The sequence below is a fragment of the Barbus barbus genome (assembly GCF_936440315.1).
Source record: "Barbus barbus genome assembly, chromosome: 33".
Classification (NCBI taxonomy): domain Eukaryota; kingdom Metazoa; phylum Chordata; class Actinopteri; order Cypriniformes; family Cyprinidae; genus Barbus; species Barbus barbus.
This window is the reverse complement of record NC_136761.1, coordinates 8,287,306-8,315,270: the sequence shown is the minus strand read 5'-3', so window position 1 is coordinate 8,315,270 and position 27,965 is coordinate 8,287,306. Positions and strand designations below refer to the sequence as shown.

The 27,965-nt window shown below is 38.3% G+C and overlaps 1 protein-coding gene across 2 annotated transcripts; it reads right to left on the bottom strand.

The window, feature by feature from the left end:
- LOC306853482 (protocadherin gamma-A12-like) lies at positions 1-27,913 on the bottom strand. 2 transcript variants are annotated; one of them, XM_079390937.1, is made up of 4 exons: positions 25,315-27,913; positions 8,368-8,426; positions 4,174-4,271; positions 1-2,158 (listed from the first exon to the last, which is right to left on the bottom strand). In XM_079390937.1, exons 1-4 carry the CDS (start codon positions 27,715-27,717, stop codon positions 1,890-1,892), a joined length of 2,829 nt encoding a protein of 942 aa, XP_079247063.1. In that variant the 5' UTR covers positions 27,718-27,913; the 3' UTR covers positions 1-1,889. The 2 variants fall into 2 exon arrangements, with proteins under 2 accessions (XP_079247063.1, XP_079247062.1); XM_079390936.1 differs by lacking the exon at positions 25,315-27,913 and adding an exon at positions 15,418-18,102.
- Between the last annotated feature and the right edge of the window lie 52 nt (positions 27,914-27,965).

Here is a 27,965-nt window from a genome sequence, read left to right as displayed (position 1 = left end):
TAATTTGAGAACCTTTTATTTGAAATGTCAGTGTTCAGGAAAAGAAAAAAAATAATAAAACAGCAATATAAATATTAGCATATAAAATGCAAGTAGCACACAGGAGCTGGGAATCAAAGCATCTTATCATAGATGTTACAGCAGGATTACAGCATCAGCAGACACGCGCACACACACAGATAATAGATCTATTCAGATTCTTCATATAGACATTAAGAAGCATTCTCACATGTTAAGCACGACAGAAAGCACAAAATTAATAACGGAGGATTTTAGATATATTTGCCCTCCATTTTGTGTCTTTTCATGGAAAAGTGACAGGAAAAGAGGAAGATGAACACAAAAATATATGCATAACATCACAACTTCTAGACTAAGAGTGTGTCACTATTTATTTTCATAAGTAAAAGTTAAACACTTTATTTACAGGTGCGTTAGTTGGCCTTCATAGTACTAAAGAACTACATTGGTAACAGAGTGTGTCAAAAGTGTTTTTTTTTTTTTCTTTTTCTCCATTTTGATTTTTTTTGTGCATTTTTTCTGTAAAATAAAATGACATTCCAGTAGTAAGCCATTCCTTTTGAGCTGATTATCTGAAAAGGTTTCATGGGTTTTTAAGGGCAAATTTCTATTTACAAAAGAACGTCATGCCAATGGTACGAGAACTGTTGTATTCAGAGGGAAAGTGAACCGGAACCTGCATTTGGATGGAATTTTTGCACTATTAGCTTTTTCTAGAACCAGCTTTCAAAGTTCTAACAACTGACTCTTTAATGACAGTTACTGTGCTTGTTGTACATTGAATGAGTGCAAGTTGCCTCCTAACACAGCATCAATCCTAACTGGTATTGGATTTTAACAGTATTCATATTCCATCTTGAGCTTGATTGCTGCCTAGATCAGCAACTTACAGTCAGGAGGTTTTGTGACCATCAAAACAACAGATACTCACTGAAGGCATCGTAAATCTCCCATCTAATTACAACCAGCACTGATAAAGAGCTTCAACACTTCAGGATAACCTGGAAACACTGAATACTAAGGACGATATGCCACTGCGGGCACTTGTGGACTTGTAACTGATTTTACAATGCTCCCATTATGGCTCGGACTTCACTAATGCTCCATAAACATTCAGTTAACATAAAAAAAAAAACAACCAAACTCTGGCTCAGTGATACACAGGGGGATCAATTCTTTAAAAGCAAATACAAATCATAAAAGCAGATGGTTTAACTGCTCACCTCTGGGAGAAAGTTATGGATGGGTATTTATAGATGTCAGGTGATATGGAGATTATCTATAGCGCAAAAAACAGCATGCAGCAATAATCACCTGACTTGCATCTACAGCAACACTTCTCCTAAAACGATCAATTAAAAAAAGTCCATAGTGGTATTTTAGCAAACAATAACAAAAAGTAATAACCATGATGCATTTTACACACATTGCAACATCCACAGCACTGGACACTGTGTCTCAAGAATGCGGTATTGTTATAAGAATACATTTCCTCTTTCTGTCCAGATGTCAGTTTAACATGATCATGGTAAAGTACTGTGGTAAATACATTATTGGCTTGATATACGCAGGAATATAGTGTCACTTAGAAGTTGCCTAAACTTGGCAAACATGAGAATGAAAAACTAATTTCTCTCCAAATATCTGATCGTCCAATAAACCAGGAAACGATTTTACAGTACTTCAAACAAATGCATGTGTGAAATAGACAAAGCGGTTAGAAGTGGGTTTACATTGACATACTGTCTTATTTTTACCCTAATTTTTTTTCTAAATAGTTACAGCTTTCCAGCAAACCTCAGAACAGCACAGAAATGAGTCGTCCAGCTATTTCAACCTCACTAAACCTCAAATCTACCTACGACTCTCTACTTCTTCTCTTTCTTGGTGGATTTCTTCTTGCTGGCGGGCGTCTGGGCGGCTTTGGGCGGCTCAGGTTGGGCAGCAGCAGCGGCGACCTGTGGAGGCGGCAGGGCCTGCTGGGGTTGCTGCTGGTTGGAGGTCAGGGTGGCGGTGCTGCCGGGGATGTAGACGTTCTGCCGGTAATCAGGGACGTGCTGCAGGGTGAACTGAGGGCCGTAGCGGGTGCTCAGACCCATGGTGCCCGGACCCAGAGTGTTTGTCGCCTCGCTGACCTCTGCAGAGAGAAGAGAGTTTTCTGTTAGGTGATTTCACACACCTTCTCAATTCTTTTTGAAATGATTTGTTTAAGAGGTAATAAAATAGCAAGTCACCAAAAAAAGCAAGTCGCTAAATTAATCACTGATATTCTTACTAAGTATTTTGTCTCGTACAAAATAAAGCACATATACATATCTAAAGATTCTTAAATAGAGACAGCAAAATTATTTAAGATATTAAGGACTGTATTCTGAAAAAATTATCAAAATTAAATGTTTATGCTTAAAATTATAAAAAGTTATCTGCCACTGCGATCAGAAAAAATAAACAATTCAAACACTGAAAAAAAAGGTATGTTTTGTCCTGTTTTCCAGTCAAAATATCTAAATATGCTTAAATCAAGATATACAAATCACATACTTTTTTGACTAAGATATGTGACCCTGGACCACAAAACCAGTCTTAAGTCGCATATATTAAGGGTATATTTGGTGGTGGTGGTGGTGATGGCGCAGTGGATAAGACACATGCCTTTGGTGTGAGAGACCCGGGTTCGAATCCACTGTGAGACACCAATGTGTCCCTGAGCAAGACACTTAACCCCCTAGTTGCTCCAGAGGCGTGCGACCTCTGACATATATAGCAATTGTAAGTCGCTTTGGATAAAAGCGTCAGCTAAATGAATAAATGTAAATGTATATTTGTAGCAATAGCCAAACATACATTTTATGGGTCAAATTTATTGATTTTTCTTTTATGCCAAAAAGATCTTAAGTAAAGATCATGTTCCATCAAGATATTTTGTAAATTTCCTACCGTAATATCAAAACTTAATTTTTAATTAGTAATATGCATTGCTTCATTTGGACAATTTTAAGGCAATTTTCTCAATATTTAGATTTTTTTTGCATAGTTGCATCTCCAAATATTGTCCTATCCTAACAAACCATACATCAATGGAAAGATTATTTCAGAAAATTGACCCTTAAAACTGGTTTTGTGGTCCAGGGTCACATATTAAGTCCCAGTAAACCAAAATTTATTCTACAAGATTTCAACCTAGAAAAAAGAAACAATGACAAATTCAAACAAACTGAGTGTTAATGGAAAACTGCTGAATGTCTGATCTCAGAACAGTGCTGGACAGAACAGTGGAAACAGTGACGCTCTCCAGTAGGGAAACAAATAACTCAATAATGTCTGTCTCAGAGTCTTTGTAGAACAAATATAAAATGATTCCACTTGCTTCTTATGTGTCTGAGTGAACGTCTTTAGGATTTGGCCAAAACAATCTGTTCTAATCTGCTTTTACATAAGATGATGTACACTACAGTTCAAAAGTTTGGGGTCAGTAAGATTGTTTTTCCCTTTATTCAGCAAGAATAATAATAATCACAGAAATAAATTACATTTTAACATATATTATCATAGAAAACTTATTTATATTATAATATTTCACAATATTACAGTTTCACTGTATTTTTGAGACTTGGTGAGAATTAATGACTTCAAAAACCCAACCCCAATCTGTTTTACAGGCAAAATACCAGTATTAGTCTGTAGCCTTTAGAGTTAGTCTGTAGTCATAATCAGCTTTACGTAACAGCAGCATCCTTCTAAATGATTAAGAAATACCACAGCAACTAAGTGAATGTGTGACGAGTCACTTTCTTTTTATTCCTGCTCAGTCACAGCAGCAGTGAAAATAAAGGGAAACATGAGAGAGGCTGACGTCACGCTGCTGTGTGTCAACAGCTTTGATGTGATTTGTATAGATATGGGCCACTGAACTGTGTGTGTGTGTGCGTGTGTGTTCCCACATGGACATCTGTGACAGTGCATGTGCTCATTCAACATGATTGTCAATCATGCATGCAAGACAAACATATATGCAAAAATTAATCTGACTAAGATGTAAATGACTGATTAATCAAACAGCAATGCAATGAAGTGAATGTTTCTCATGTTTTCAACAATACATGCACAATAGTGATACCTGACACCATTAAAGAGCAAGTGAGAGATTCTCACCATTAGCAGCGGCCATCAGCGCCTGGAGCTGCTCGGCCTCGGTTGGGGGGTTGGGCCAGGGTCCTGTTCCCATGGTAACCTCAGGAGTGGCGGCAGCCCTGCAGAGAGGAAATGGAAATAGAGTCAGCAAAACAGAGGCCGTTCTGTACTGCTGCTATCAGCAACAGCTGCAGTGAGTGTGAGGCGCTTTGTGCCCTAATTTAACACACACACACACAAAATCCTCCATGTTACTTTTAACTACACCATGTTGGAAAACGAAAACGAGCAGACAACGAACAGTAACAGCTGCTGAAAACTACAGCACATGTACACAAAACCACTGAACACTTCCATGTGCTCCGACTTGATCATCAAAAGCTTGTTTAAAAACTCCATGGTGAACAAAAGCCCTGATCGCACTAAAATTCACCTCATTACACGCACAAAGCTTGCTTTGCTGTCAGTAAACAGGAAAAGCAACAAATACACTTCCAATTTATCTCCATTAATTCCCCACAAACACAGGAGTTTTGTTTTGAAGCGCCACAAACAGGACATAATGTGTTAATTAAAACATTAGAAACTTTCCTTAATTAGTAAAGGCTACATGAACAAAGGACAGAATCGCTGTTCCTCATAAAATAAAAAAAAACCCTTCCCGGATGTCTTTTCTCTGCGTGTGGGAAGAATAATGGAGATTCTTCATCCTGTTCCCAGTAACATCAGGAATATAAATGTTTTTGGAAGAAATGTATTCTGCTTATTAATGCTGCATGTATAAAATAAAATAAAATATATATAGTTAAAACTGTAATATTAAGAAATATTTTTAAAATTAAAAATAGTCACATTCTATTTGAATATATGATATAATGCACTTTATTTCTGCGATACAAAGCTGAATTTTCAGCATCATTACTCCAGTCATCAGTGTCACAATCCTTCAGAAATCACTCTAATATGTTGATTTCCTGCTTAAGAAACGTCTTGTTATTAATTTTAAAAAGACTTAATATATAAAGTGCTGCTTAATATTTGTTGTGGAAACAGTGATACATTTATTTTTCAGGATTCTTTGATTAATAGAATCCTGTAGTACATTTTTTGTAATATCATAACAGACTTTACTGTTATCATCATAACAGTCTTTACTGTTACATTTGGTTAATTTAATGCATTCTTGCTGAATAAAAGATAAAATAAACATACTGACCCCAAACTTCTGAACATTAGCATATCAAAGATCAAGAAGCTTCAGTGTGGGAAAATCTAGATTATAGCCTACCTATGTTATTGATTTAACACATTTTACATCTATCCAAATCCCCTTGCATAATTTGTATAAAGCACATCTGTACATACAATTATTGTCTATTGTGTATTGTGTTTCACAATTATTTTTAATCACTTGTTATTTTGTTATCTGTGTCTTGTCAGAAGCTTCCAGTGCACGGACAGGATGACAAGTGTCACCAAAACAAATTCCTTGTGTGTAAGCACACTTGGCAATAAAGCTCTTTCTGATTCAAAGTGAAGATAATTTTACAACTTATTAAATTACCATGATGCAAAGCAGGCTTTTTATAAAATCAGGGGGGAAAAATTGCAGGAACTTGTTAAAAATGCATAACAATGCTTAAAAATTACAGTTATTAATAATAAACAAACAATAAATAAAACACTAAGCTAAATAATTAGCTTGTTACTGCAGCCTGTTTACTGTTCTGAAGCCTTTCATTTGGTTGAACGCAAACGAACACAGATGCTGGAAAAATTAGGTCACAACGAACAGGACAAAACCACTGAACCCACCCACCATCTCACAGTATGTATGGACGAAATTCAAATAAGTATGAATTACTAACAAGCTTCTCTAGCACAGATAGAGAATGAGATGCTAATGCTAAAAGCCATCTGTCTCTGAAGCCGGGGTCTCGTGGGGTCTCACTTCCTGTCTTAAATGAGCCCAGCGGCTGTAAAACCGTCTATCACCACAGACACCAGACAATCAACCGCAGTGGCACAGCACAACATCTGCATACAAGACACGACCACAAGACGGGTGGGAGAGGACGACGAAAACAGACTCAAAGACAGGAAAATTGGGGGAAAAGGAGAGGACACTGGGAAAAGCAAGAAAGAAAGAAAAAAAGACCATGAAGAACAAAAACTGGAATTTAAGCATGTAAAGAAAAAAGTGACAGAAAGAATGAAGGGCAGAAAGACATTTGAAGAGGGAAAGACACTGTTTTTGCCAAGCATTTCAAAAGAGATGAACTCACAGTGCCAAGATGAGGGAAAAACAGGGTTATGTTGGTTTAGAGGGAACAACCCTAATGAGAACCAGAGCAGTGATTTATTCAGTTCATATGATGGGATCAAACTGTCTTGAGACATTTGTGCCACCAGTTCAGATCCTTAACCACTTAATCATTGCCACGTTTAAACACAGAACAATGCAAACCGGGTTAACTCGCCATATCCTGGCAAAACACTTCAGGATGACAGACAAGAGTTCCAGTTTGGTAGCATGAAGATAAGATGCCTCATTTCTCCACAATCAGCATCTCATCACACTTGCAGGAAATCAGATTTCCTATGGGCAGCGTTATCACATCCTGTGGTCAGATAATCACTTCCTGTGGACCAGATTGTGAGTTGTCAAAAATGTGAAAGTTATGGCCCAAGATGTCATTGTTTGTAGCTATTCATTCATAAAACCCCTTACAAATGTTTACACAAAGGACATTGTGAAATTTCCTTCACGAATCCAAAACCGTGGGATGCGCTGCAACAAGGTCGAAGCTACTAATGTGGACAACTCTACACTCGGTTTTCTATTCTATTCTATGAGCATAACGGCCCCTGAGGGCCCCAGCGTCACTATTGGACACTAATGCAGCACCAATAGTCTCAGATGAAGAACCTGATCCTACAGGAACGAGCAGGGGCTCTAGCTACACTTCAATACCTCAGCCTGCTCGGCGGGGTCCATCTTACGTGTGTAGACTGGAGCTTGAAGGAACTGAAAGAAAAGACTGATATTAACTATGGTAATTTGTCAGAAACTAAGGTAAAATATGTTTAAAACTGAAGCACTGTGTTCTTTTAGTATCATTGGGATACTATTATAGTTTTAATTCATATTTTAAATTAGTTTTCATTATTCTTTTAATATTTTATTTTATTTCAGTATGTATTTCACTATTTCAAGTGGTTTTTTTATGGTTTTAGTTTTAGTTACCTATACCCTGAAACTTTGAAACTATTTTCACTCAAAAATTGCAAGAAAATACCCAAATAATTCTAAAAATGACAAGCATGTAAATTAAACATGAAAGACTGAAACAGTATGTTCTTGTAAAACATACTCCAATTATCTTTGTTTTATTTACAACCAATTATCTATGTTTTATTTACAACTTCGAAAAATATTTTTTTACAGTTTAACCCCGCTAATAACACACAGATCTTTGGGCCTGCTGTGATATATGTAGCGCTGCCAATTTAAACTAAACAAAAAGATTTAATTTCTTCCAAATGGATTCTTTCAAACTGGGTCCTGTCAGGCTGGAATGTGTGTGTTGTGTAACGTCTGTTATGGAAACCGATGCGCCCTGAACACTGGCACACAAGAGAATCTGGACCCTATTGGCTGCCTGTGACCGACCCCTCCTCCTAGAGAGCATCTGATTGGACGATTCGCTGTCAATCACACTGAAATAGTCAAAGCTCTTTGGCATCTTAATAGTTCCAATCAGTTTCAGCACAATGCATGACTATAACAGGCATTTGCATGGCAATAAACCTCACTGTCCCCCTCTTTTACTCTTTCGGGCCTCTCTCTCTTTCTCTTGGCAGAGTGAAGTGTTGGGGGTGGAGGGGAAAGTGCATGAAAAACAGCAGCCATTTTGTTAAAAGGAGAAGCACATTAAGATTCAGCACAGCTAGTTTCTTTCTCTTTTGGCTTCTCTCTTTCTCTTTGGAATTGCATTATACCTGTCTTACATATACATTAACACAGCCTACATTTCTTATACACAAGCAAATCTTCATGCAAATCCATTTCTGTATGACTTCTATTACTCTATACACACATGCACCTCAGTGTGTGAGCTAACCATTTATTCAATGCAAATGTTCCTGCTCTCAAAAGAGGTGACTTTCTGCCTTTACATAATGCAAATCTTAGTGTACGTGTGTGTTACTCACCCGCTGGGCCCAGGCCTCTGGTTCTGGGTGAAACGCCAGTCAGCGCTGGGTGGTTTTTGCTGTAACGAGACAAAAGTAAAGCATGAGTAATGACATATAAAAAGAAAAGAAAAGTCCAGCACCATTCATTTGCAAGTCTATTTGTGTGACCTCGCTGTTGCCATGAGGACAGAGAAGTGATGTAAGAGTGTATCCTGTATGCGGTGACGGCCGTCAGTATGACCTTGAGGACGCAGCATGTGACCAAACCAAGAGAACAAAAGACTTGTTCACTTTATTACATAGTGCCAAAGGAAACATGAGTATGATAAAGTCTAAATGAATGTCAGAAGCAGCTTTGACAAATGACTTCTAGAGAGGTTTCATTTGAAATGGATGGGTGCTCAATAAGTTACGGTTATTCACACACACAGAGCAATTAATACTGATAGCATGCCTAAAACATGGCTGGGATGAGCAGGAATTCAAGAATTTCAGTCTGAACACACACACACACTCAGAGAGTGTTCAGGGTTGTTCCAGTGAACGAGAAACAAGCTCTGTGACTAATTGGGCCAAAGACAGAAAGACCATTGTGATTCCATCCTCAGGACAGCAAACACACACACTGCGTTCTATCTCTTTAAATAATCACAACCCCCAAAATAAAAATACTTATATCATTAAAAAACATACACAGTGATTGTCACCTTCATTGTGTATCATGCCAAGTATTCAGGTCTCTGTTCATTCAGTTAATAACTATACTGAGTCAACATATTACCTTAAAAAGACTAACGAGCTGTTTACTTGCTTACATACGTGATTGTAATTTAACCACATGCTTTATAGGCTTTTTTTCAGTGCTATGTAGTTTGAGTAAAGTTTACAAACTGTGTCCGTGACTGAGTGAAATTTATATTATTTATTAGTATTTCAGGGTAAACTTAAAATAATTAAGTAGAAATTACTCATCAAACTCTACTTGGCCACGTTAAATTTACTTATTTCCTTTGCTAATTTTACAGAACTTAGTTAAGTAGATTTGACTTAATTCTGTATTTAAATTTTACTTAAAAAAAATATGCATGTAAAAACTTGCAAAATAAAAATTAAGTAAATTTAACTTCTTGTTTTTTTTGTGTGTGCTTTCACCTGAACATATTCAGTATCTAGAAACGAATTCCTTGAGAACTAACTTCCCGCTCACGTCCATTGCCATCATCATAACCTTCACATTCTTTCTGATTTGAGCAATCCTTCTCTATCAAGCTAGCTAAATATATTTAACATGTGAATTCTTGCTAAATATGCAGTTAATTTACGGGCCGTTGGCATGAATTGTACTCGTGATGGAGCGCTCTTGGAGCGAGTGAAAACCACGACGCTCCGACTTTTAAAAAATTCGCTCCTCCCTCCATTCAAAATCACAATGCTCCACTCCGCGCTCACACACTCTGATACCAACCTGTATTTATTTTTTATTTTTTTCCATTTTTAGAAGATTTTATTTTACAATTGTAAACATCCCTACTTTTTTGTCTGATTTAGACAACCTAACTACTAACCCGACCTGTATGAAAAAAAGTTTTGAATGCATTTTCAAAACAAAACAAAACTCAAATTTAGACTACTTTTGGGGACAATTTTGGTCACAAAGTATCTATCTATCTATCTATCTATCTATCTATCTATCTATCTATCTATCTATCTATCTATCTATCTATAGATATAGATATAGATAGCTTTTCCCCAATTTAGACTACTTTTTTATTGTGCTATATTATTTGTGTGTGCTATAGCCAGGTAAACCAATAAACACATAATCGTAAACGCAATAACTACAAGACTAACCTAAACCGTCCAGTATGAGAAAAAGTTTGAGCATTTAAGTTTAGGGGGAAAAATAATTTACATAGTTTTTAAATTTGTAGACATCATTAATTTCCCCCCTATTTAGGTAATGTCTGTGAACAATTTTATTCACGAAGTAATGCCAAATAGCCAAGGAAACCCATAAACACACAATCCTAAACCTCACAAACAGAGCACAGGTGACTCTGACCCAAACACAAACACGCCTCACTCTGCACACAGAACATTATACACCAAAACACTCATTCAACAAGAACACAAAGAGTTCAGAGCGAGTGAGCATGAAGGTTACATCCACCTGCAGGAATGTCAGAAACTAAAGCCAAATCTTCCATAATGAGGTATCTGGCTTTCTTATGAGCATATGTTTTAAAACAGTATGCAGTTAAAACAATTACATTGTTGCCATAAGACTTTACTATGTTCCATTTTTAATTCAAGATTCACCACAGCCATGGTGATCAGAATAAGGTCACACAACTTGACCTTGCCACATTGACTCAAGGTCACAGCTGCAGGTGGGAAGTGTCCCCTCAGAAAATTCTATTTACATACTGAATATTTATACAAATAACATATAATAGATGTGTCACGCTCCCAAACACACACACACCAAATACGCCTAAAGGTCTCTGTGACAGCTGTAAACACACACTAATGCTCTGCACACATACTGAAGCAGGATGAAGCACACCTACTGTATGTAGTAAAATACACACATTTGAACTATTGAAAAACGTGTATCATACTTAATTCTAATTGAATGAGCCACATTCAAAGCCACTGGACTGCGATAAATTCACACATTCAGCTTATAGATATAAGATTTCTTAGAAAAGTTACATATTCTTATTAAAGTTATAATTCATAACCCTTCAGTCTTAATCTGTAGCTTTACATCTGGCACACACACACACACAAACCAGGAGCATCTGGGTCAGTATATCAACTCTGAAAGATCCTGTGAATGAACAAACTAGATTTATATAAGACATCCGTCCTCACAGATCACATGGAAAACATCTGTATGTGACATATATCCTGACCACACAATAGAAACATCCCTGACCATTTTCTACACACTGAACAGGAAGCTACCTGATTCCAGAAATATCTATTTTTCTTTGTATAACTTGTAAACACTTTGCAAGCCGCTCTCTGTATAAACTGTACACACATTATCACTAGAAACAGAAGGGCAGATGCATAAGACTAGAAACCCTTACAGAGTTAATGAATGACTTGATGTGTACTCTTTTGACTTGAACCACCTAGCAACCACACAGCAAAATACTAAAACCACTTAGTCCAACCAACCACAGCCTGATTGTACTGATCAGGATGATTGCAGCTAAATAGTATAAAAGTAGCACACTACAAGAGCTTCAGAGAAAAGCAATGGCAACATGATCAAAGTGAAATGGGTTAAACTAAAAACATGGTCAAATTTGACAAAGGCATGAAATATGTTTACTGTCATAACATGACTGCAGAAAGTCAACAAATCCAGAAAGTAACACATCTTTAGACAGAGTGTTAGTCAGTGGTAGTTTGGAGCCTTTCTAACAGATTAGGTTCATAAAACTGTCTGGCATGTATTAAATTGGGGTTTTAACATAAATATTGTCATATAAACAGATGAATTTCACATAAATATGTCCAGGACATGTTACACCTAGATGGAAAATTATAATATTTTTACAATTAAACATATTTCCTACAGATTTATCATTATTGTCATTTGTTTTGGATATTTTAATAGTGATTATTCTCATTAAATTCCGAATCAATATTTTAAAAATAAATTTAATGCATTTATTTTTTGCATTACAATAATGAGAACTTGAAGTAGGCTGCATATTAATTGTAATGAAAATGCAAGAGATCTGATTTCTAAAGAAATTAGATTCTCATTTCTAAAATTATAACAAAAGAACAAAAGGTAAAAATAAGGAATTACGACTATTTAGGAACATTTTTACAAATACAAATTACTGTAACTAAGATTTTGAGCTGAGCTGAGTCATTCTCATTAGATTCTTATTCAATATTTTAAATTTAAAAATACAATTTACTGCATCTATTAAGCAATACAATAAAGAAAATTAGATGTAGACTGTCCGCAATTGTCAAGAAAAGGCAAGAAATTATCATTTCTTAAATTCTAAAAGTTTTCTTTAAAGGAACACTCCACTTTTTTTGGAAATAGGCTCATTTTACAACTCCCCTAGAGTTAAACAGTTGAGTTTTACAGTTTTTGATTACATTCAGCCGATCTCCGGGTCTGGCGGTAGCACTTTTAGCGCAGCTTAGCGTAGTTCATTGAATCTGATTAGACCATTAGCGTCGCGCTCAAAAATGACCAAAGAGTTTCGATATTTTTCCTATTTAAAGCTTGACTAGTTAGAATATAGTTCCTAGCCATATTGGCCTAGAAAATCACAACCTTTTATTTTCTGTCGGCCTTAGTACACGATGTAACTACAGGAGAGTCAAGCTTTAAATAGGAAAATTATCTCTGATGACCAAATGCTAATGGTCTAATCCGATTCAATGATCTATGCTAAGCTAAAGTAAAAGTGCTACCGCCAGACCCGGAGATCGGCTGAATGGATTCAAAAACGGTAAAACTCAGCTGTTTAACTCTAGGGGAGTTGTAAAATGAGCCTATTTCCAAAAAAAGTGGAGTGTTCCTTTAAGCACAATATCATCTAGACATTTTTTTGGACAGATTATGATAATATGATAATCATAATCTGTTCCACTCTTAAAAACGTTGGAAAGAAAGATGGTAAAAGGAAAGTGAAAGTCTAAAGATGTCTTTGACAGGGTGGAAATAGAAAAGGTAAGAATCCATGAAGAGTAACTATCGCAGCATTACCAAAATCATTCTTGTAGGTCTAGAATCTGCTATGGACCAAGAGGACCACACACACACACACACAAACACACAGCCGTCTCTCTGTCCTCAGGTCCATTAGTGATTCTTCCATCTCTATTGAAATTCACATGCCCGCCTCCTCACACACACACACACACACACACACACAGATAGAGAGAGCACGTGTCATGACAGCAGAGCCAGATGGCAGCCCAGCGACCCGAGAGACAGAATGACTCTCAAGAGACTCAGAGATGGGACGTTAGGTCCCAAACGGAGAGAATGGGAGAAAGAAAGAGGAAAATCTCCATTTCTCAGGCTCATCTCCTACAGATATAAACACAGGAGATTACAGAGGAATTCCGTTTCAACAAACAGCAAACTTGTATAACATTTGACTAAAACTCTACAAATATCTGTTTCACATGCTAACGAAACACAGGAGGAACTTGCAATAAGAAACTGGCAAATCCTACGCAAGAGCTCATGTAAATGAGAATTGACTCACTATGGGATATCCCATGTGTAGGTCACGTGACTCAGACGTGTGGAATCAATAACATGAGTTCAGCACAACAGGAAGTCAGGGGTCAATGCATGAACTCTGGAATCCTGTTATTCTGTCACCTCTTTCTTCTACTACTTACTTCTTATTTCTCCCTCTCTCCATGCATCCGTCATATTCCCGCCTTTTCCTTCCCCTATCCAAATCCTCATTTCTGTCTGTCGGTCTGTTCCTCTTCCTGTCCATCTGTTATCCATGTTTCTTTCAACCTCGCTTTAGAGTTTCTGTTCTGTGCACTCACAATGTCTGCTCCATATTTCTGTTCATATCTTTCATCTTAACCAGTGAACTCCAAAAATGTTTCCTTAGTCAGAATTTTTGTCTTGTTTTCCAGTACAAAGTCATTTATGTTTGCTTTGTACAATAAACAATTTGGGTGTATCCACTTGATGTTGAATGTAAAATCTGGGTCTTGAAGCAAAACTAGTTGAGAACCACTAATCTAGATGTTTTTCTCTCTGGCAACCATGTCCCACCTCTAAAATCCCAAAGTTCACATTATTCCAATACTCTCTAAGCCTCTTTCCTTACTGAGTCTTAAATTTCTCCTCCCTTCTTGTCTAACACCATCCAGACTCTGCTAAATGCTTTTCTTTTCGTTCTTAATATATCTGCAGCCTTTTCCTTTGTGATCCCACATCTTCTTCCTCCCTCTTCCTGTTTAGTCACAGGACTCACACCCTGCCAGTCTGTTGCAACTTTTGGAAGCCAGTTACTAAATCATAAAAACGGCACTATGACGTACACTTGACGCATATTTTACAAATTACCCAGCTGCTTCATATGAAACAAAACTATGCTCATAAAACATTAACAAACTAAGAGAAAACACAAAATAGGCTTCAACATAACCAGCTCTAAGGCTCAAACATTACCTGATATAATTTTTTCCACCTGTACTACCGGTCAAATGTTTGGATTAACTACAATTGTTTAATGTTTTTGAGAGATATCTCTTCTGCTCACCAAGGCTGTATTTATTTGATCAAAAATGCAGTAAAATAGTAATATTGTGAAATATGATTACAATTTAAAATAACGGTTTTCTATTTGAATGTACTGTATTTTCAAATGTAATTAATTCTTGTGATGTAAAGCTGAATTTTCAGCATCATTACTCCAGTCTTCAGTGTCACACGATCTCCTTCAGAAATCATTCTGATATCTGATTTGCTGCTTAAGTAACATTTCTAATTATTATCATAATTGAAAATAGTGCTCTTAGATATTTTTGTGGGAACTGTGATACACTACCATTTAAATGTTTAGGGTAGTTAAGATAAAAATGTGACAAAATATCTATATTTCAAATCAATACTGTTATTTTGAAGTTACTTTTCATCCAAGGATCCTGAAAAAATTTAGCAGCAGCAAAAAAATTCAGTAGCAGCAAAAACAGTTTCCTACACTGATAATAAGAATCATTATTAAGATTTGAGCACCAACATCAACTCGATAATACAGCACCAAATCAGCATATTAGAATTTCTGAAGGATTATGTGACACTAAATACTGGAGTAATGATGCTGAAAATTCTGCTTTGCATCGAAATAATACATTCTATTTTAAAAGAATAAAAAAAGTTATTTTAATTTATATGAGCAAATTAACTCATGAGCAAATGAAAAGCAAAAAGACTAACAACAAGACGAAAAAAAAATTATCCAAACTTTTGAGAGGTAGTGACAAATCCATTAGTGACTCAACAGTGAAGAATCAGATTGGCTGTGGGGATGAGTATGCTCTCACCTCATTGACTGAGTTCATTAAGTGCTTCCTATTCAAAGTCATGTTTAGTGTGTTGTTATGACTCAACATGGGAGTCTTGACAAACACAAAGTCACTCCTGCTGGAGAGAGTTGAGTAGCAGGGCCTGTAGGTCCTTGTGTGAGGTTCCTGAGGCCCTCCAACCACCTCCATATATCTAATGGGTCCATCAGTGTTAAGCTGGAGGTGAAGGTCCTTATGGGCTCTCTGCTGATAGGAGTGTCTGGAACGGAAGCCCGTTCTGGAGTAGCAGCACGCTGAACCGCCCTTGTGCCTGACGCACCGTACCAAGAGCACCGTCATGGTCAAAAGTGACACCAACGTCACACAGCCCAATGAGATGATGAGGTACAGAGTGATGTCCGTCATCCCCGCCCCCTTGTGTGGCGTTATACGGAAGTCTGTGGATTTGTCCGCGCTTTTTTCTTCAATGGTAACTGTAACCGAAACGCTAGTGGACAAAGCTGGCTGGCCGTTGTCTCGCACAACCACTATGAAGTTATAAGCTGGGTGGGTTTTACCACCCTGTTCATCGTCCATGAGTTTCTGTACAGTACGCAGTTCACCCGTGTGAGTTTCGATATGAAACAGCGATGAATCGTCTCCTGGAGCGATGCTGTAGAAGAGCCAAGCGTTGTGGCCGCTGTCGGGGTCAACGGCGACGATCTTGTTAACGCGATGGCTGACGGGGGCACCATGTGGGACGGTCAGCTGGAGCCCTGCGTCTTCAGAGTGGGTTGGGTAAAGGATGACGGGTGGGTTGTCGTTCTGGTCGACCACAAAAACATGAACGGTGACATTAGACATCTGCGGCGGCGCTCCAGCATCGCGAACCTGCACTTCGATCTTGAACGCGTTCATTTGCTCATAATCCAAAGAGCGCATGGTGAAAATGTTCCCGTTCTCGGGGTTGATGTAGACGTATGAGGAAATGGGGCTGCCGTGGATGGTGGTCGGTAGGATGGAGTATGACAGTCGGGCGTTGTCTCCGACATCTGGGTCTGATGCCGAAACAGTTGATATTGGAGTACCAGGAGCGTTATTTTCAGCTACATCTACTGAGTAGGAGTTCTGCGAGAACACTGGAGCATTATCATTGACATCTGATAAACGGACCGCAAAAGTCTTCTTAGAGGATAGCGGAGGCGAGCCGGAGTCCGTTGCAGTGACAACAACAGTGTACTCATCAATGACTTCTCTGTCTAGACGTCCGTCAGTCACAAGTGTGTAGTGTTCTCCAAAGGCTGACTTTAGTTTAAACGGAAGCCCTGGGGATACTCTAAGTGTGACTTTTCCGTTATCCCCAGAATCTAAGTCTTTTGCACTGATTAACGCAATAACAGTGCCGGTTTCAGCATCCTCCTGGATGGGGCTGGTTAGGGAGGTTAATGTCACCTCCGGAGTGTTATCGTTCACATCGATTATTTCCACTTTAATGTTGCATGAGCCCTCCATGGCAGGAGAGCCTCCGTCCCTGGCTTGAACTGTGATGTCATACACATTCGCTTCCTCATAATCCACATCCCCCACAACACGGATTTCTCCCGATTGAGGATCAACACTGAACATTTTAAGTATTCTCTCTGGTGTATATTTACTGAATAAGTAAGATATTTTCCCGTTTATCCCAGAGTCCACATCAGTGGCATTCAGTTTAGTCACAAGCATTCCTGGAGGAGAGTTTTCCAAAAGGCTAACCCTTTTCACCGGATCATCAAACACCGGCGCGTTGTCATTCACGTCCAGAATCTTAATAAGCAGGAGGGTGGTCCCGGATTTCTCCGGCTGTCCTCCGTCCACGGCCGTGAGCGAGAGGCGAAACGCGGCCTGCGCCTCCCGGTCCAGAGCCTTTTCCAGGACGAGCTCTGGAAACTTAGTGCCGTCGCTTTTAGTCTCCACGTTTAAAACAAAATAGTCGCTGCTGGAGAGGCTGTACGTGCGTAGAGAGTTAATGCCCACATCGGGATCGCGTGCGCTCTCCAGACGGAACCGCGTTCCCGGAGCGGCCGCTTCAGAAATCTCTAGTGATGAATTCACGTTTGGAAACTGAGGCGCGTTGTCGTTTACATCATCAATTTGAACAAGAACTCTGTGAATTTCTAAAGGGTTCTGAAGAAGAATTTGAAGGTGCAAAGAGCAAGTCGAACTTAAAGCGCAAATGCGCTCCCTATCTATAGTCTCTCTAATAACTAAGACACCGTCAGGATTTACCTCGAAATATTGCGCGTTAGATCCCGACACGACTTCTACCTTTCTTTCAGTAATCCTCATCGCGCTGAGACCCAAATCTCTCGCTATATTCCCAACCACAGACCCCGGTTTCTGTTCCTCTGGTACCGAATAACGGAGCTCACCGGACGCGATTGAGAGGTGCATGAGGGAGAGCGCGAGGCAGAGCACGGGCCACGAGCGTCTCCTCTCCATTATGTGCAATCCGGGGAGGGGAAAAGTTTCAACTTTTTCGTCTTATAGAATCCATATTCCAATTAAAGTGGCGCTACGATGTCGCGCGTAGCGCAATCCGATTCGCGCGGAATGAAGGAAGAAGTTTAATACAATTCATGACGGCTGTAAAGCTTTCGGGAAATCACAAGTGAGGAAAAAAACAGTCCTCCATCTAGCTCTTCTCCAAAACTCCCTGAGTTAGCTGCGCCTCCGCTGCGCAACAGGGCGGAGACTGAGTCACAAAGAGGTCCGTCCTAGTGCACGCACACACACACACACACATACACGGATCACACACAGAGAGAGAGAGAGAGACACACTCACACACGTCTCCTAGCGCTTGGAGAAACTTTCACAGCTCAGGTCGACCTGTTTCCAGCACACATGCCAGTGATCCCATGTGGTTTAAAATATTTACGAGATGAGATAAAGAACATTAGAGACTCAAAGGAATGCTGCCAATTTGTGAACACGGCCACAGACCACTAAACCATTGAAAACTTCTACTGACATCTCTGGCAATGTTGCATTACAAGGTAATAAATGTGCAATTATATATATATTAAAATGATAAAATACTAACGAAACAAGACACAAGAGCCATTTAATACATACAATGTTCTATAGTCCGTATTATACAAAACAATATTCTACAAGTCAAAAGAGAATTACAATGACAGGCCACTAGACGGCGCAGTTTTCCCTCTTTGCAATCTCATAATATTTGAATAGTGCCCAAAATGTTCTAAATACTGCTTGTACTTCACGGCAGATTATTAGGTTTAAAAATACATATTTCTAGGATTAAAAGAAAGCAATTCCCACAATTTTAAATATGTTATCAGGCTTTAAGACCATACTACAGAATAATTACTTATCTGTCAAAAAGTATATAATTCCAGTTGATTAAATACATTAAGCTTAATGATATGGGTACCCATACTATATTTCACCCACTGATAAATCTAAAAAGGACCAAAATACATCTATACTGATCATGTCCTTAAAGTCTGTGGTGCTGGTGGGCCTTATGAGAGTGAATCTAGTGAATCCTCTGATAAAGTAACAAATCTGTCTATATTTCCTAAGACACAAAGACACAACAACTACACCGCCAAGTATTCAGATCTCTTTCTCCAAAAGATTTCACTGCTGCTTCCTGTCTACAGATGTTATGCAGAACAATGCATATCTATCACTCTCCCTCTGACCAATGGTGGAAGGAGACCGGATGAATGTGTTGGTCTGTGCAGTTCTGCTGATTCAGAGTTTAAACCAATCAAATATTATGAAAAAAGGTGGTGGTTGTATAAAATATTGTGTTATTATATGTAGTCAATAATAGCAATAAATAAATAAATAATGATAATGTAATAAACATGCAATATTTTTATACACCATACTTTTATACAATTTCTGTATATTTAAATGGATGATAACATTGTCTTATAGAAAACAAACAAAATTTTTGCTATTGTGTAGTATTTATAATTAGAAACAATTATATGCATATTTATTTTATTATATTTATAATTATTTTAATTTCTTTATAATGACAACAATATATTTATAAGTATTACAGATACAGAAACTGCATAGTAATTTATAAGTTTTGCACTGTATAAGTCTATTTTAGAATGATGCAGATCACACCTGTAGCACATTTTTAATTTGATTGTTGCTATTGTGTGATTTAAAATGTGATTCTTTAAAGATACAAAAACTGTATAAATATACTGCATGGTAACATTCCTAGTATTTGTCAATAATCATTATTATTATTTTGGTATTTTGTAGTTTCTATAAATATAATGGTGTAAATCACTGATGCCACCTGGTGTGAATAAATCTTTATTTGCGCACAGATGACATATTTGTAGACCTCTAAACAATGTATGTTAAATTATAGCCATGTGACTGACAGCTGCACGTGTGTTTGTGTGTTATCTTTACTGCCGCACTGTGGTGAGTTTCATGAACTGCAGCTCTGCGCGCACGCCTTCAATAGCAGGAGGGGAGGGACGAGCGGAAAACACAGTACAGCACAACGGTATATACAAGCTTATGTATAAAGGACACAAAAACAGTACAAACGTTTTTAATATTAACTTATTAAATACGATAAAAACTCAAAAAACATAAAACTACTGTAAAAAAGCAAACTGGAGGGCTGAAAGGCGGTGGATCTCAAATGTTGCTAACAGAAACGCTGAGAAGGAGGGTGATGCAAGAGCTCGTTTCAGCACTACAGCGGCGGACAGCGACACTCAGCCAAACGCCTGCTGCTGCACGCAGCCAACCCAACACACACACAGGCTCCATCTGTAATCCAATCAGCTCCCAGTAAACCAGTCAGCAACCTCTTCATACAATGAAGTTAAGCTCGATCCAAACAACAATACAGTATTTTAGTATCACAGACTAACTACATAACATACTCAAGACAGCTCTATCACATACAACAGCACCAGTCAAACTACAATGATGCTGCAAATCTTAAAGATACCATACATTTTCTAAAGTTGAATCAATTTCAGATGTAGGCTGGTCTGTTTTAAAATACAACAGTACAGAATTCAAAAACCCCAGACAAACCGCACTCAGAAAAAATGGTACATATAAAGGGAATATAATGAGAAAATATGAAACAAAATGTGACATACTATAAGGTTTATAGGGTTTGTGGTGCAATGAAACGGACCAGGTAATGTAGCCCTTATAACTATTGTGAATATCATGTTTACTGCCAGTTAAATGTTTGGACACACGTTCCTTATTATTGGTATTTTCTAAACCTTTGAACAATAAATTTCCTTAAGTATCCACTCAAACAAGCAAGCAAACAAAACTATTTTCTAAAGACAATACATAGATCATTAATATTTGTCTACAAAACTAATTGCAAGCTTTTAAGTGAAAGTCTTTAGGAAATAACAATTGTAAGAGTATAAGAAACAAATTGATTTAAGTGTATCCAAACTTTTGACTATCAGCATATATTAAAGAATACAAAATATAATGCAAAATATCTGAGTGGCTATAGAAAACAGATCTACGTTTTTACCTTTAGAAAGTGGAATAATAAAATGTGTGTATGATTAGACTTCTTTTAAATAAAACAAACAAAAATAAAACTGTTTGGGTGAGAAATGCGTGTGTTTGTGTGTTCTTCAGTGTTTTCTTACCTTGATTTGCAGACGCAGGCATGGATCAGAAACATGAGCAGGAGGAGAAGATACCACAGCATCAGCAGCAACATGAACATAAAAAAGAAAAAAAAGAAAACAAGATTTCATTAGAGTGATGAACAGCAGATATGTGCAGGACCCTCATACTTACCAACCCCTTCAGTCTGCGACCTTTTTCAGGTCTCCAGACACTTTAGCAAGAACAGAAATTCACGATCATTTGTTTGTTAGCCAGACAGAGATCGTAATGAAAGAAAAAAAGAAAAGAAAGATTGAAAGAGAAATACCTCTGATGAACAGCAGCTTCAGATATTAATAATTCAAACCTCCATCATATTGCTCTCTCTCTCTCACAGACACACACACACACACACACACACACACACACACGCGCGCAAAAATCTCATCCTTCATAACTGCAGATGGCATTGCAGAAATAAATTATTGCAATGGCAAAAGTGCTTAAAGTGTTCAGAAATTATCTCTAGTGATTTATTTTGTAAAAACATATTACTAGACATGAAGATGTGAACAATGTAAGCAGATTTTCTTATTGTGCCAACCCTCAAAATATATACATTATGTGCAAAATGAAACAAACAGAATAATCCTTATATATATAAATAATATTTATTATAATAATATGTATGTATAATATTGTCAAAAGTACTATTTACAAACGTTTTAAGTATGCATTCTGTTCATAAAATGGAAACAAAATATTATTGTAGAAGAATTATTCAAAGAACCATGAAGAAAATACACAAATTAATAAGAACAGAATTCTAACTCTCACTGATACAGTCATGCTCTATATAAAAACACACACTTGCCCCTTCCCCCAACACATTAAACCTGAATCTCTGGAAACTACATGCCTCCATCTATAACAGGGGTGTCAAAGGCCTTGAGCAGCACCTCACAACATCACATCCAGCTCTGAACCTTTGACTGCCCCCCTGTGGACTCAAGAATAATGGTACAGCCCTACCCATGAGTCAGCCTGTTTCCGTGGCAACACCATCCCACCAAGGGATGGAAAATGGGCCAGAAGAGGAAAGGGGAAAAATACCATGAGAGGAGCATTTATAAACACAGAACAAAGCATATTTATCCTCCACAAAAACAACATCGGAAGTGACCATCATCTCTCATTTAGGCACAAACATGAACTCTCTCATATATCATACCAAACAAAGCTAGAAATATAATAAGTGTGACCAAGGCCAAAATTTAAGAGCTTGTGGTGAAAAATATGCATGTTTTGGGGTGTTTTTTTTTCTTGCACACTGACTGACCAGCTGTGCATAACCTATAAATATATCAGACAAAGACTGCAGGGAGATGCAGGCGGAGAGGGGGAGGGGAGAAATAAAAGACAGGAGGAGAGAAAAAGACATGAAAGAAAGACAGCTGCCTTTGTATAGGGATGATTCACTTGCTAAAAGTACACAAATTATACATTAAGACATAAGATTACATTTAGTTTTTTTATGTTAAATAGTTTTATCTGAAATCAACAGAAAAAAAGTCAAACATCAAAAGAGATGACCCACATTCAGATATAACGGAACAAAAACAACTAGTATAAATGGCTTTGCAGCCATGTGGCTTTAGTTTACTGTCTGTAGACACAGGTCACTGTATGTGTGTGTGTGTGTGTGTGTGTGTGTGTCCTAATGTCTCACTGGCCTTGATAAACCCTGTTTAATCCCTTCAGAGGATCAATGTGCTGCAGGATGAGGACACACACACACGCGCTGCAAAAACACACAAAACAATACACACAAACTCACACAGACTGATGCACATGGACGCCCCAAACCAGCATGACTCTGTACGATCTGTGTCACAAGTATAAAAGAGCATGTGTGCTTCAAATAACAGCATTCCTCTGGGAATCAACAATCATCCTGTATGAATCAGTTCTGAGAGCCACACCTGTTCACAAAGCTCCCGAGAGACACATTTCTTAAGGAGAGATGCACTGCTGCATCAAAGTGAGAAGCAGAATAGGACAGAAAATATAAGAATTCATATGAAGATGTTCAAGAGACAGGAAGAAAACTGTTTTTCTAGCAAAAAAGACATTAAATGCTTTCCTTTTGCTATGACCCCCCCCCCCCAAAAAAAAAAACCAAAAAATAAAAAATAAATAAATAAAAATATTCATTTTAAGATTTTAAACAACAGACTTTGATAGCTATATGCTATACTTTAGGAATAACATGTTCTAAGCCAAGTAAACATACAAATGTCTCAAAGGAAGCATTACAATCAAAAACACTGTATAACCAGTTAGGTAAAAATAAAGCAAAACATAGGATACAAAGTTGATCTTGACCATTTTACATATGAAATAGTGTCCTTGAACTTTCATATTGGCTTTTACACAACGGCGATGTGCTAATTAAGAATGCTTTGAAGCAAGAAACCCATTTCAGTGATTTGTGAGGAAACAGCTCCCACAGCTCAAGAGCATGTGGATTTATGATGTACATTAAAGAAAATGCACTAATAAGTCCAGGAACTGAAGATTAGAGAAATGAAGGCCAGATGTGAGACACCCAAAGGCAAAGAGGGTAACAGTGCACACGGTCACAACTGAAGAAATGCAGATGTGCCCACCACACACAAACAACAGAAACAGTTTGTTTGATTGCATGATTGACTTTGCATTTAATTCCAATAGACACTAAACACATTTAGTGTCTCCTTTTTTTATTTAAGAAAAATGACATGAAAATGTCACTAAAAAGGTTAAGTAGCAACTTTCCAAAGCAGTTTCCATAAGCAAGCAGCACATCTGACTACCACATGTCTTTTCTTTAATGTGCCTCCAAGAATAGAGGCTCCACAACTGATAATGGGTCCATTAAAGAGAAGCCAGTTGGGTACACTGGAAAATAAACCAAAAAATGCAAGCTATAAAGTTGAAGTCAACCTGAAATGACTCCAAAGAAGCAAATATACTTCCGTACAGCGAATTCATTATGTGCATGTCTGTAAACAGTTTCTGCACTTTGAGCTTATATAACTCATTTGTGATAGTTATATGTTAAACAAGTTCAGTTTTTTTTTACATGTAAAATAAAATTAAATCTTTTGCATAAGCAAGGCTGTCACAATGGTCTGTATGTGGTTAATTTGTCATGATCTTCATATTCTGAACTGTGTGTTTGCATTGCCTGTAGTCACAGGGCTGTGCAGCTTTATAGATGTTCTTATAGTTGTTCTGTCTCAAAATGGCTGCCCGCATCGCACTGCAGTGGTTTTATATAGAGATGCAGAGCGCATCTCTCCCCATCCCTGCTTCAGCTTGTTTACCATCGCATATTTGCCTTTTCTCCTGAAAATAATTTACACGGTCTGTGTGTCAGTATATATTTTAGTGCCGCTATGATCAGGGCAATTATATGTGTGTGAAGCAGAAAATGGGTCAGTGAGTGAAAAAATAGTATGCAGTGTCCCTGTTCTTTCTGCAACACTAGTACTCCTCCTCCTCCTCCTCCATCATCTCTCTCTCCTCTGCTGTACTGCCCTTTGGACCATCAGAATGTCCTGCATGAAACAAAATCTTATATATTTGAGAATGCAAAATATGAGAGCTGGCATTCAATTGCGTGGCAAGCTATTCATCCTCTGATGAAAACAAAGATTCGATTTGGATTTTTCTGCATTAGCCTCGACTCGCCTCTCAGCACACAAACCCTCGCCCACGACTCTGCAGTCTGTGAGATCAGAGCGCATTTCCTGTTTTCTCCTCCTGGCAACAGCTGACACATTCTAAAGGAGTGATTGTGTTTATATGCCACTGATTTTTTCTATGAACATACAGTAGCTACAGCAGTATTTAGATACTTTAGCTCCACAAAAATGTGTGAATGTCAATACACTAAATGACATATCATTATTTAAAAATAAAATAAAATAGCACAAGCACACTTTAAATCAATGGATTTACTGTTAAAAACAACTTTGTGTTTGTGAAGCATTAGTGGATCATGTTCACAGTTTATGTGATTCTCTATTCCTGTGGTTCCTTTGCTTGCTCACCTGTGTGAACTTGAGGAAAACCAACTTCATACATCCATTAAACATCACAAAAACAGCAGCTGATGTTAGTGTCAGACACACTAAGCACACATAATGAAGAAAGGCAACTTTAGAAAGGAAAAAAGGATTCTGTATAAATACTTGGGGAAACTGTAAGCAATAATGTAGCAGTCACATAAAGAAATCTCACCTCTGCACTAACATCTTCTGTATTCCTGTTTTGCTTTGGCACAGTTCTCGTGCCACTCAAGTCAAAGTTTAAAACACTTTGACTAGAGGGCTGCAAAAACTTCAGATCACTCTTTCTTGAGTCAGTAGTGCCACACACCTCATAATTGTACACGTGCTGTAAAGTTCCTGTGCCCCCTACGTCTGCGTAAAGAGGCGGATAATACGGAATAACTGGAAGATTCGCTCCAGATTTGTAAAACATCCGCTCGCGTCTCCATCTGTAGCATTTGACTGACAGTATGGCGATGATAGACACGATAAAGAGAAACGAAACTACAGCCAAGGCCAAGACCAGATAGAAAGTCAGGTTGTCGTTGTAGTCCTTGTCGTGCGTAAAGTCAGTGAACTCCGAGAGCACTTCAGGGAAGCTGTCCGCCACCGCCACGTTAACATTGACTGTAGCTGATCGAGAGGGCTGCCCGTTGTCCTCCACTACAACAGTGAGTCTTTGTTTCACAGCATCTTTATCTGTCACTTGGCGCACAGTTCTTATTTCTCCATTCTGTAAGCCCACTTCAAACAGCGCCCTGTCTGTGGCTTTCTGCAGTTTATATGAGAGCCAGGCATTCTGTCCAGAGTCCACATCAACAGCCACCACTTTAGTCACCAGATAACCCACATCTGCAGAACGAGGCACTATTTCAGCCACCACAGAAGCACCTGACTGGACCGGATACAGAACCTGAGGCGCGTTGTCATTCTGGTCCTGAATCATTATTTTCACGCTAACGTTGCTGCTGAGAGGAGGGGAGCCTCCATCCTGCGCTTTCACTGTGATTGAAAACGATTTTAATTGTTCATAATCAAACGATTTTGCTGCATAAACAGTCCCACTGTCAGAGTTGATAGAAACTAATGACGAAATCGGCGTGCCGTTCAAATCATTATCTGAAATGAAGTATGATACGCGTGCGTTTGCTCCCAAATCTGCGTCGTGCGCTTTAACACTGAACAAAGATAGAGATGGCGAATTATTCTCCATCACATACGCATTATACGAATCCTGCTCAAACTGCGGAGCGTGATCATTTACATCAGTGATCTTTACGCTCAAAATCTTTTTGCTAAACAATGAAGGACTGCCGTTATCTTTGGCTGTGATGGTAATATTATACTCAGATATGTCTTCTCTGTCTAGCTCGGAGTCCGTGACGATACTGTAGTAATTAGTCAAAGATGATTCGATTTTAAACGGAAGGTCCCTATCAATAAAACAGGTAATCTTTCCATTTTCTTCAGAATCGCTGTCTTGTATATTTATCATGGCCACTACGGTTCCAAGAGGTGCGTTTTCAGGTATATTGTTAGAAAAAGACATAAGCGTAATTTTTGGTGCGTTATCATTTACGTCTGTAACTTCCACAATCACCTCAGAGGAATCTGATAAACCCCCCTGATCTTTAGCTTGAATTTTAAACTCATGTATAGCAGACTCCTCAAAATCAAGCTCACCAATCAATCTTATTTCACCGCTGGATGGATCGACAGAAAACAGGTCTCGGATTTTGGGTGTGGTGTGCTCGAAATAATATCCAATTTGTGCATTTGAGACAGTGTCCGCATCGGTTGCATTAACAGTAACCAGCAATGATCCCTTTGCTGTGTTTTCTGGGACAGATATTCTGTATTTATCCTTTTGAAAAACTGGAGCATTGTCATTAATATCTAACACGATTACATCTATTTTTACCGTGCCAGAGCGTTTGGGGTTGCCTCCATCTGTAGCGGTTATGGTCAAATACAAATGTTCTTGTTTCTCTCTGTCTAACGGAGTTTGCAGAACAAGTTCGACATTTTTACCGCTGCCTGATCGACTTTGTGTCTTTACAGTAAAATGATCAGTAGGATGAACTGAATAACTCTGAATACTGCTAATGCCAACATCAGGATCAACTGCGCTATCCACAGTAAAACGCGCTCCGGTGGAAGCCAACTCACTGATTTCTAATGTAATTTCACCTCTTGGAAACGCAGGACTGTTGTCATTAACATCCAGTACTTCTATGGTGATGCGATAGAGCTCGATGGGATTTTCCAAGATGACTTCAAAGCTCAGACTGCACGCGGATACAGCTCCAACGCACAAAAGCTCCCTGTCGATTCTCTCCTTAATAATGATGTGCCCTTTCTCCCGGTCCAGCGCAACATATTCGCGGCCACCTGCTGTAAAGATCCGCGCTTTCCCCGTCGTCAGCCTTTTAAGCTCAAGACCTAAGTCTTTAACTATGTCTCCGACGAAAGAACCAGGTGTCATCTCCTCTGGCACGGAGTAACGGACCTGTCCGTACGCGCCACAAAGAAAGTGTACAAAGAACAGAAGAGCACACGGTGGCCATGCAGAATGACGATCCTTCTTTCTCATGTTGATGGCGGCGCTTCGATTAATCGCTCAACAAAAATATATAAAATATCCACTCGACAGCGCAGAAAAGATTTGCAAAATCTATAATAGTAAAGTGACTATTAAAAATGAACCAGAGCAAGAACACGGTCTGTTAAAAGCATCGTCCAGTTTTTTTGCGGTGCGCACGGCTTTGTACTAAATGCACAGCCCTTTCATACGAAAGTGGCACGGGAGGCGTGTATGATGCATAAAATCAGACAGATCTA